Source organism: Neovison vison, chromosome 1 (assembly GCF_020171115.1).
Source record: "Neovison vison isolate M4711 chromosome 1, ASM_NN_V1, whole genome shotgun sequence".
Taxonomy (NCBI): Eukaryota; Metazoa; Chordata; class Mammalia; order Carnivora; family Mustelidae; genus Neogale; species Neogale vison.
In genome coordinates this window covers 250,581,023-250,593,161 of record NC_058091.1, presented here as the reverse complement: position 1 = coordinate 250,593,161, position 12,139 = coordinate 250,581,023, and the positions used below count along the sequence as shown (strand labels likewise).

At 41.2% G+C, this 12,139-nt stretch overlaps 1 protein-coding gene across 6 annotated transcripts in view; it reads left to right on the top strand.

Moving 5' to 3' along the window:
• The window catches only part of MEGF10 (multiple EGF like domains 10), a 343,784-nt gene that overhangs the window by 259,016 nt on the left and 72,629 nt on the right, over positions 1 to 12,139 (top strand). For all 6 annotated transcript variants that reach the window (XM_044228414.1, XM_044228404.1, XM_044228423.1 and 3 more), the window contains one exon: positions 1,638 to 1,730. In XM_044228414.1, coding sequence (XP_044084349.1) covers positions 1,638 to 1,730 — 93 coding nt within the window. The remainder of the gene's footprint in view (positions 1 to 1,637; positions 1,731 to 12,139) is intronic.

Below are 12,139 nucleotides of genomic sequence, written 5' to 3'. Positions count from 1 at the left end.
CTTGGCATCCCTCACCAAATGGCCTGGGGGCTAAATAATTATTCTGGTGAAGGAAGTAAGCCTTTAGTTCCTTAAGTTTATGGTCACTTTATTCCTTTATTCCTTTGTTGTAATAATTCTGTATATTTCATTAGAGTATTCCCAGTTAATTCTCAGAGTAAAGTCTTAACACCTTAGTTTGGTTTTCAAGCTCTATATCTTTCCAAAGCTATTTCTCCCAACATTGCACCCAAGCAGATCTTCTCATTCCAATTTGACTTCTTTCTACCCCTTCTTTGTGCTTTCTTTTCATCTAAAATGCCTTCCTTTATATCTCTTCACGTCTAATATTTTTGATAAAGACCTTAGAAGTGGTTATTGTTTTTGGTCCAGAAAATATGTAATATATAAAATACACACACAGATATGTACACACATATAAATATGTACATAAAATATATATCATGGTATATATATTATATATACAATATAAACTATATTCATACAACACTGCCTGTATCACATAAAGGAATATTTAGGGGAAGATATCAGGGGAAGATTTTTACCATTACATTGAGTGGAAAACAAAATTGAAAAATATTGTGATTCTTTTTTTTTTCCTTGAGGAGAGAAATATATAGGGAAAATTTTCTGAAAGGATCTAGGTCAACAGAAATGTTGAGCTGATGGAACCAGAGATAGGTTTATTTTGTTTTTTGGTATTTCACATGTAGACAGTAAATCTGTTTAACTTTTGTGATAAGACATGCATCAGTAAAACTTATCTGTGAAGCATAGGATACCTTATCCCATCCTTACCTAAAATTTTGGAATAGCTGAACTCCTAACTATGCATTGTGCCTCTCCCAATTACTCTTATATCAGGGTACTTAAAAGAATGTGTCCTCAACGTGAGAGGTGCTAATACTGAAGGCGGTGCTAACATTTAGCACAGTATGGATTTGATGCTGCTTCCTGTGGGGCTCTGGACCTTTGCTTTAGACATCCTCAGACAACCCATCCGCTCACGTATGCAGTGATAAACCTGACTTCCCTGGGTGGGTCACACCCGACATATTCACTAATGAAAGAGAAGTTGAAATTGACTACTTCCTAAAGACCTCAGTGACATTTTTTGAATAGAAAAAGGGTGTCTAGTTCTGCTGTGTCATAGTTGTGAGTAACATGTGCTCAGAGAAATTTGACTCTTGTTTCCAGCGAAGGTGTCCTGTGAGGGGAAGACCCCTCTATTTACTCTGCCTCTCAAGTCTTCATATCCTGCTCTGGGGTTTGTTGCTACCTCCTCATATGCTTCTCCTGAAACGAGGAGGGTATACTGGGTAATCATTGATAATTTTTTTAAAATGTGGACAAGGCCATTTTCCTTGCAACTTCTTTCCTAATTTGGCATGAAGTAGAATTAGATAGTAGAAATGAAGGAATTTTTTTGGTGATCTCAAAATAAGAAGGGAATTGTTTGGTCGCACAGCAGACTAGGAGAGGGCCAAGGAATGGATTGAAGGAAATTATCAAGCATGCATGTTGTTTTTAAGTGATACTTGAGACTGGGATGTGAAACAGCTGTGTTGTTGGTTTTTCTTTTCTTTTTTTTTTTCTTGTGCCAACTTTCCTTATTTGATTGATTTTCTCTCTGACAGCCCACTGTGCTGATAAATGTGTCCACGGTCGCTGCATTGCTCCAAACACCTGTCAGTGTGAGCCTGGCTGGGGTGGGACCAACTGCTCCAGTGGTAAGTTTCCACCTGCTCTTGTCTGTCTAGGCGTGTTTTTGCTGTATGGGCTCCCTTGTCTGCCGATTATCCTGAACCACTGGTTTCCCTCTTGTTCCCTGTACAGAATATGGTGTGGGTTCCCAGTCTGGCTCAGGAATACAGTTTCTATTAAATCAGTATATGTGTTATACTGATATAACAGTATATGTTGTTAATTGAGGATAAAGAAAAGTACTTGGAAAGAAGGAGATTTTAATAATCTGATGCTGATACATCTGTAAATATGAATATGTTTTCCAGAGTAGGGTCCAGACTTGAGGTTCTTTAGTTCAGTAAAGCAGTTTTGTGGTTACATAACTATTCCATCCTAACTGCTATGTTTATATGCTGATTTATCTAGCATTCTTCCTTGGTGATTAAAATGTATCACCTGTTGGCTTTAAGTCAGAAGTAAAATTGATATGGTCAATGCTTAGTATATTTATTTCCCTCTGAATTCTGAGATGCACATAATGATACTCAGAAAACATGGAGGACAAATATTGGTAATAACTGAAAATTCATGAACATTTTGATACTAAATCAAATTGTAATGTGGTATATAATTTATATATATAGTATATAATTATAATTCTAGCATAATATTTTGGACTATAAACAGTTTGCACTTAAAGCCTCATATTCTTTATTAAGAGAATTAAGCAGTGGAATGTCATGTAATATAGTTGCTTTTCTGAATTTCACAGTTAAAACTTTAGTTTTCTGCCTAACTTGTTGCTGCGTGTGTAATTGTGGATACTTCCTGTTTCTTCGTACTGCTTTTTGCTTTGAAAAATGTGAGGGGGAGTCCGAGGGCAACTGAATTTTAATGCATGAAATGTGACATTGAGAGAAAGGAAATCAGCAGGATCTCATGACAACACAAATTCATCCCCATTTCTACTGCACAATTTTCCACTAGTCCAAAAGGATTTCAAGCCGACTAGATAAACCAGCTTTAAGAATTTTTTCTTGCTTATATTTGGAACCAGGTAGATTACTGTGCATCTTCTAAGAACTGCTTGTTTTAGGCTTGTGATCTCTTGGCTGTCCCAAAAACAGCATCTCCAGGGGTAGTCCTTGTGCTGCCTGTGTACAGAACGTTCTGTGTGAAAGAGCCTTTTTATTGTGTCTTAAGCAGGGAGTGTGTGTGTGTGTGTGTGTGTGTGTCTTTCTGCCCCTGAAAGACTTCCAATTCCAATGGATAACTGTCTTGCGGGGTTTTGTTTTGCTTCTGCTGGAGATCAGGAGGAGAGTGGGCATTTTGTTCACAGGCCATGGAGGCAAAATGTTTGGGATGTGGGATTTGGCTCACAGCCATTTTTCTGGCCGGCTGACCTCAAATGCAATGTCGCTTTCATTAACTTTTCCAGCTTAAAAATCAGTTGTGCCTACACATTTTGAAGAAAAATAACATTATTCTAAAACTAGCAGGAATGGAAGGAGTGGATGTATTCTTCATTTGAGAAGTGAGGTTTGTTCCTAATGCCAGGGCACGTAAGCTGTGGGATAGAATGGTTGTAGCCGCATTCAGAGTTCATGTCCTAAGGAGTCCGCAGCCGCCTACAGCTGAGAAATCAGACTGCTGAGTGTTTATGTGCAGAAAACAAAATGCTACATGAATTTCAGGCTGTCCAGAACTGATTCAGGACTTCTAGAAAACAAACTGTTGCTTTCTTTTGGAGTTTGGGCTTTCTGGAAAATAACTTGTTTCTTGCTTTTAGAGTTTACTGATTTTTGAATGAAGCCTCTAGAATTCTGAAGACACATGTTCTTTCCATCCTAGAATACGATACTGATGCAGCGTCTAATCTCTTCTTTACAACTTTGGGCTCTGTAATGACCCAAAGTGTAAGTAAACGCAGGCTGATAACTGAGGTCTGTCAAGATACTCTGAGAAAAACATTTCTGACACTTGGTTCAAACACCTAAGCAAATGCTCTTCTGAGCTGGAGCACTGGATACGGTTACCAGGGCTTTGTCTGCAGTGGTTCCTCTAATACCACTTATTAGAAGGTGTGTCATTTAATTACTCTAAGCCAAGTAGTTCTTGAAACAAAAAGCATTCTTAGGGCTCCTGGGTGGCTCAGTGGGTTAAAGCCTCTGCCTCCGGCTCGGGTCATGATCTCAGGGTCCTGGGATCAAGCCCCGCATCGGGCTGTCTGCTCAGCAGGGAGCCTGCTTCCCTTTCTCTCTGCCTGCCTCTCAGCCTACTTGTGATCTCTCTCTCTGAATGAAAAAAATCTAAAAAATCTAAAAAAAAAAGCATTCTTGAATAATCTACAAGGTAGCACAGTTTAAATGACCTCATTTCGGGGTACCTGGATGGCTCAGTCAATCAAGCATCTGATTCTTGATTTGAACGCAGGTCCTGGTATTGAGCCCCACTGGACTCTGTGCTCAGCAGGGAGTCTGCTTGAAATTCTCTCTTCCTGTCCCTCTGCCCCTCCCCCCACTCATGCAAGCACATGGGCTCTCTCTCTCTTTCTCTCTAAAATAAATCTTAAAAAAAAATAATGACCTCATTTTCAAGGATTCCTTTTCTCTGTTCCCTCCTTCTCTGATTATGGTTATGAAGACATTGAATGCTGTTTGTTAGGTCCGCAGAATGATTGCCTTGATAATCAGACTAGGTACTTGCATCAGTCATCCCATCAGGAGAGAGAAACCACAATAAATTTTCTTCAATCAAACCTTTTATTTTGGAACAATTTTAGATTTATAGAAAAGTTGCAAAGAAAGCAGAGAGTTATCCTATACCTGCATCCAGTTTCCCCCTTGTTAACACCTTATCATTAGTTTGTCAAATTGAGAAACCAACATTAGTACATTACTATAATTAAACTAAAGACCTTGGATTTCATTTTTTTTTTCCATTAATGTCCCATATCTGTTCCAGGATCCAATCCAGGGCACCATGTTGCATTTCATTGTCATGTTTGCCCAGTTTCCTATGGTCTATGACAATTTCCATCTTTGGCTTTTCCTGATCTTGACAATCTTGAGGAGTGCTGGCCAAGTATCCTGTTGAATGTCCCCTGATCTCTGTCTAGTGTTTTTTCTTATCATTAGACTAGGGTTATGGGTTTTGAAAATAATACTATTGAGCTGGAATACTCTGCTCTTCACATTGTATCAAGGTATCATAATGTTCATGTGACATCACTGATGATATCATCACTTGGTTAATCTTCATCGTTAGCTGATGCATAGTGTACACCATGTTTCGCCACAAAAGTTACTGTTTTCCTTTTCCTAGTCTATGCTTTGGAAGCAAGTCTAGATCTAGCCTGCCCTCAAGGGTGAAGGGCAGGAATTACATTCCTTACATATGTTATGTTATTACATAAGTTATTTGGAATTCTTCTGTAAGGAAGATTCGTCTTACTCCCATTTATTCAACCTTTGTGTCAGTATGGATTCAGAGATATTTATATGAAATTTTGAGTTATAGGCCAATATATGTGATTTTATTGTTCAGATTGTTTCTGCTTTGGAGATTGGGAGTTATTTCAGGTCACCCCTGTGTCCTTTTGATGTGCCCCCATCCTTTTTTGGTCTGTTTTTTGTTTATTTGTTTTGTTTAGTGAGCACTTCCTTCCTTACTGGTTCTATAGGATATTTTAAGGCCATGGTGTGTTTTTCTGCCTCAGCCTTAGACATCCATTGGAGAATGGCATTTAGAAAGGAGAATCTTGCCAGGTATGCTCATTGCTCCTGGGACGCATAGTAACTTGGACAGGGAAAGTTGATGAACAATTATTAACTGTACCAGGGGACTGGAGTAGTGGAGAACTGGTTAGTAGAATTCATAACACTTGAAAGGACACAGGAAGAGCAGATTTAAGGAGCAGCCACTACTTCCAGGGCTAAGATAGGATACCCAAAAGGAATCTCCACTAAGGCTATGATTCATTAGGGAAGGCACATCACAGCTCACTGAATAGCGAGAGGCTGCATAATACTACTCTAGCAGAACTTGATGGACATCTGCCCTCTGGAACTTGCTAGAATTCTGCCCTATAAGGTGTTGGGGAAAGCTCTTCATGGAGGAGTGTCTGATCAGAAGCTCTCTGCCCCAGAAGGTTGCCAGGGGAAGCTGCTGACTGATGGGTGCTGCTGGCTTTCCTGTTGATGGAGAAGCTGGGTTCTGGGAAGCTGCCGATGCTATAGGAGCCTGGAATGAGCTGGGATGGAGAAGCTGGTTCTGTTGCAGGAACTGGGCACCATGCAAGATGGTGGTGCTCCATGGCCAGATGCTGGAAAACTCGTGTGGCAGGAGCTGGGGCTAGAGAGGCCCCCTGCTCTGCACCAGTCTTTTGAGCTAGCACTAGAACCACCGTGGAAGACCTTGCTGCAACTTTGTTGTCTGTTGACTGTTGACTTCCGGCCATGGAAGTACTTCTTAGAAACCCACAGAGTCTCTTGGCCTTCAGACATAGTCCTCTGTTTTCCTGTCTTGTAGTAACAGCCCAGTTTCTGCCTGATAATCAGGACCATTCACTCCAGCCAGAAGAGTAACTCTTTTTGTTTACATTAAGAGCCTAAAATAAGCAGATGTAATAAATCAATGATGGTCACACACAGCTATCTCTCTGGGGTTTTTTTCTTTCCTAATATACATGGGAGAAAAATGGGCTAACAGGTACTTTCATGTGTACAGGGTTACAAAGACTTCCCATGGAGATTTGATCTGACTATTTACCTTGCCTGTGGAGGAAGGAATCCTGTGTTTGATATACAGTCTTCCTGGGTCTCAGTGTATTCTCTGTATAAAAAAAAAACAGGTGTGTCAGAAGACTGTACAAAGTTTGTTCCCCTGGAGTGAAATTGTGATTTATTTTACTAAACTCAGACGTATTGCTTCTTTTTAAATTTGATTAAATGATTTTAAAAAAAATCACACACACTCATATTTTACTTTTATTGGCAGCCTAATGCATACCCTAGCCTATATGCCATTAATCTAGCCTACCTCCATCTCTCTCTACCCTCCTCTTCCCTGCTGTCTTTCTTCCTCCCCCCATCAATCTCTCCGTCCGTCCATCAATCCCCTATTCCTCTTCCTCCTTCAGGGGATGATAAACCACTCATAGAAGGCAGCCCTGTGTGTTATTAATCTCGTTAGCCACCATTGTGGCTGGCGTGTGGTTGGAGCAGAGTAAATGGTTGTTCCATTTAATTAGATTGAATGAATTGCATGGTTCTGTGAAGGTCATTCACGTGTTCATGGTGTGAACTTTCATTGAGTGATTATTGGATGCCAGGAAATGTACTGGATGCTGGCGATAAGGAAACGTGAGTGGAGCAGTGGGGCCTACAGAGCTTACAGCTTTGAGACAGGTAGACAGAAGTGCAAATATCTCATCCTGAGGAAGAGCACAGTCTCAGCAGAAGAGGTGGATGGAGAAAGCCAAGAATGGAGCTGGGTATGGGAGTGAGAATTGGTTACAGCAGGAGGAGGAAAGAGTGGCCAGCAGGATGTCAAGAGGTTTCTAGTATCAGGGTGCTAGTAGGCAAAGGCAAGGAGAGCTCGAGGGAGCTCGTATCTGATGACCTTTCTTCTCTTTGTAAACCCAGTGTGCTGAACCAAGGAGGAGCAGGAGTTGGGTCATGTTGATGACGATGACAGTAATAGTTCTGCTTAAATGAGCTCTAAGTACGTGCCTGGATTCCCTATAAGGGTTTGATAGACATTACATTTAATACTCACAGCAGACAGTGAGATGATTGCAATTTTTGATCTCATTTTATTGATGAGGAAATAGAGCTGCAGAACAATTACATGACTTGCCCGAGTTTTGACATCTACTGAATGGTGGAGACACACTCGCATCCTCTTCATAGCCAGTCATTTTAACCATGAAGATATGGTGACTTCTGCAACTGGAAGGGAGCTTTGATGAAAGTGACCAGGGTCCAGGGCTCTGAGGGGAATGAGAGCAGGAGGCAGGGGCTAACAGCCCCAGACAAATGTTAGAATGCATATCCTGAGAGATATCGAGGGCACTGTCTCAGAGATGATGAATTTTAAATGGCACCCATTTGGATGGACTCGTTTGTAGTTTTTAATTTCCTCATTTGTACAATGCAGACTGTTGGGCAGATTCTATTCACGATCCCTGTCTACCCTGTGAGTCTATGTGTGGTTTGCTCTAGTAGTCACATATCTGTAATCACTGGACCTTGCTTTGTGCTGGAAACCCTTTAAACCTTCTGTATGAGTAGCAGTAACACATTTGTTCTCTCAACCTGTATCATCCTGTTGATGATTTTCTAAACATCTATAAAGAAATATATTTCTCCTCGGGCTATAGGGCACTTCCAGAATGCAAGAGGGAGCCCTAAATCAACCAGCAGCCAGCAAATAGCTTTCAATAGCATGTCCCGCAGGCTTTTGACTTTAGTAGCAAGTAGAGGCAAACATGGAAATTAATTTTGGTTTAAAAAATTCCAAACTGGGGCTTCTTTAGTCACCAGTAGCATTTCTGGTTAAATGTACTTGGAGGTAGTAAAAATATGCCTAGGAGGCAAGACAAGTTGAAACCTTTTCAGGTGCAGCATTAAGAACACTGATAACCTTTTATATAAAGCATGCACGCTGTGCAGCACAGGGTAAGTAATAAGACTTGGCCTGCGGGATATTCCAATCGGGGAATCCATTTGAAGAATATTACAAGCTAAAAATCATAAGACACAAAAAGCTGACTTATTCCCCAGCAAGTTCTGCTGTAAAGCTCTATGGACTGGACACAATAGTCGGATCGATGGTGTCTGGCAAGAGAAGACACTCAGAACCCAATGCTCACAGAGAGTCATTAACATACCCATTGCGCTGTCAGAATTACTTGCGAGATCAGGTTGATGAAGCAGCAAGAATAAGAGTAAAATCATTCGGGGTCCCTGGCGGGGGGACGGAGGAGGGGGCCAAGGCATTGATGATGGGTGGGAAAAACTGGGCAGGAAATGGTTCATCACAGCCGCCTGAAGGCAATTTCACTGATGGACTGCCCAAATATCTTGATAGAGGTCGCAAACACAAGCTGCTGATGTTGCCTTTCCAAAAGAGTCTGAAATCCGGGCTGTTCTTGGTTTCTCTCTGGAGGGCCAGAGAACCTCCTCCACCTGCTTCCTCCAAACCCCCCCCCCCGGAACTGAATTGCTGCAGTCCTTTCTGTGCTATTTCTGAGTCTCATGGTCCTCAGGCCTCTATAAAGTTAAGAGTATCTAACTTCATATGCTCATGAGGACTGACTGGCACCATACTTGTGACATGCTCAGCCCCACACCTGGCTCAGGAAATGGTCCTCCCTTGCAATTTCTTGTGTGACAAACACGGCTTGCCCCAGACCTCTTCAAATCAGTGCAGTGTTTGAACCAGACAGTGGATGGGAAGGCTCATTGTGGACATCTTGTTTAGTCCTGGGGGCCACCCCCCCTCTTTAGCAGAAGCCTCTCTCTATCCACGGTTGCTTGGCAGGAGGCTCCCCAGACAGAGCCCTGGTGTAGTTTTCTGCATTATTCCCAACCTCCGACCCTGGATGTCCTTCCCAGATGAATTCATGTCTGGCTTACGTTGCTTGCGGCATAATGAGAACACTATCGACATTTCTGACTGACACGCCAGTCTGTTCTCATGCAGCGGCTGTAAACCCCAGGCTGGGCTATCACATCATTAACTCCATTCTACATCATTTATTCATTTGTCTGCTTTTCCTTTTCCTTTATTTCACTGTGTATAATATCCACCTGCATCTGTTTATCAGAAGATCTGGGTTCAACCTCAAAATTGAACAAAATCTGAGCTTTTCTCACCATCTCTGCTGTTCCCTCTCAAAGCCACATCACTACTTGCTTTTGCTTGGTGATCACAAGTGTCTCCTCACTGCTACATCTAACTGGGCCCCACTGGGATCCGTTCTCTGCAGTGAGACCAGAGTTTCCTTGGAAAACTGCAAATACTGCTCCGTTTTCTGAACTCCCCATATTTCCCATGATAGAATAATCTCCAAAGCCCTTTTGGACTGTGCCAGCCTCTCTCTCCAATCCCTTGTCATCCCACTCCCCTTCTGGTCATCATACTGCCGACTTCTGCCTTCCTCTCATGGGACATGTTGATTTCATTTCTGTCTTTACACTTGAACTTTTTGCAGCCTGGAATACTCTCCTCCCTAGATTTTGACATGGTTGGCTTCTCTGGGTCACTCAGGTCTTGGCCTAACCACCACCACCACCAGGAGAAGCTTGCTCCAACCTTTATATATATATAAAGGCGATTCTCCATTATTCTGGATTATATTTCCTTTTTAACTTCTTTATGGCACTTTCTGAAAATATTTTTTTTTCTTTTGCTTTTTCTCTGTCTTTCCTTGTAGGCTGCCAGCCTCATAAAATTTTATCTTTTTTTTTTCACTGCTATTTAGCTAATTTATCACTTAACATCCAACACAGTGCTAGACACACCATAATGCTCAATACATATTTGTGGAAGGGAAGACCGAAGGCATCAATATTTCAGGAATAGTCATGGATATAAAAACAAGACATGAGAGATAAAAAAAGGCTCTGTGTCTTTGTTCAAGGAGCTTTAAGTTCAACAGAGGGGTTGGAAGTATGTGCACAAACGCAGAAGCAAAGTGTCCAGAGAAGTTAAGGAAGTAGTCATAGATCTTCTAGAGAAAGGGTATGACCTAAAGTCTTCCCTTCAGTGGCCTTGAGGTAGCTCGGTCTCATGTGGCTCCTGGATTGACCTTGACTATTTGTACTGCGGGCCCATTCCTCCTTGGTGACTAGGCACAAGATTCTTCATCCATAAATGGGCAGATGCAGTGAAATTTTTAGAAGCCAGGTGAGATATGCTAGATAGGGTTTTCCATGAACTACGAGGAAATGTGGATGTGGGAGCTCCTTACCCTCAAGAGAGGGAAAGTTATAGAATGAACTTCAAGGTTATTACTTATAGAGGGGTGAGGCTTCTGACATGGTGGCCCCAAGTCTAGGAAAGTTGTTTGAAAGTCAACCTTCATTTGAATGCGGAATGCTTAATGGTTCTGCCATCCAAACTTCCACATATTGATTCTCAAGGTGGAAATTTCATATGACAATGTAGAACTTAGCTGTTAAACTTGAATCAAAATGGAGTATGAGCAGTAAGAAATTAGGCAAAGAAATTCAGACTGCAAATTATTCCAAATCACATAGCAACCATTTTCCTTTCTTTCTTTCTTTCTTTCTTTCTTTTAAATATTTATTTGTCAGAAAGAGAAAGAGAGAGCACAGGTAGGGGGAGGGGCAGAAGGAGAATCAGGCTCCCAGCTGAGCAAGGAGTTCGATGTGGGACTTGATCCCAGGACCCTGGGATCATGACCGGAGCTAAAAGCAGACACTTAACTGACTGAGCCACCCAGGCATCCCACAGCAACCATTTTCCGAGAGTAAAAATGTGTTTCCTGGCTCTTCTGCTTAGAGTGAAATAATGATATGTATTAGGTGGTCTTGGAGCCTCAGTTGTTATCTGACCTATAAAATCAGGTAAGCTAATACCCAATTTTAGTAGAGCTACATCCATTTCATCATATGTTAATTGGATGAAATTAAGTGCTGTGATATATTATATAGTCTGGTATCTTTTATGATTATATCTGATTTATGTTCGTGATTGATTCAGAGAGTTTTTTTTTAAGACACTTGAAAGTCTCTTCAGGGCATACAAGAAAAACGGCTAGTCACTGTTTTTCCTTCTTTGGTCAAGCAATCTCTTAATTCATTGACAACCTTAGCGATTTTTATATTTTTTTCTTTTTTCAAAGGTTTTATTTATTTAAGAGATGGGGGGTGAGGATGAGCTGCGGGGAAGGGCAGAGGGAGAAGCAGACTCCCCGCTGAACAGGGAGCCTGAGATCCCAGGGCCCTGAGATCATGACCTGAGCTGAAGTCAGACACTTAACCAACTGAGCCACTTGAAGGACCCTAACAACTTCATTGATTTTTAAAAGTTCAAACATTTGTATCTGTATACTGGAGCAAATTAGTCATGTTTGCCATGTATAAAACTAAAAAATTGTAGAGAGGAGTAGGGAATTTGGGTAAATTGGAGGGGAGGTGAACCATGAGAGACTATGGACTCTGAAAAACAATCTGAGGGGTTTGAAGTGGCGGGGGGCTGGGAGGTTGGGGTACCAGGTGGTGGGTATTATAGAGGGCACGGATTGCATGGAGCACTGGGTGTGGTGAAAAAATAATGAATAATGTTTTTCTGAAAATAAATAAATTGAAAAATAAATAAATAAATAAATAAAATATTAGAAATAAAAAAGACAAAAAAAATAATTAGACTACATTAAAGTTTAAAACTTCAAGACAGAAGATATTGTAAGTAAAAGTTAAAA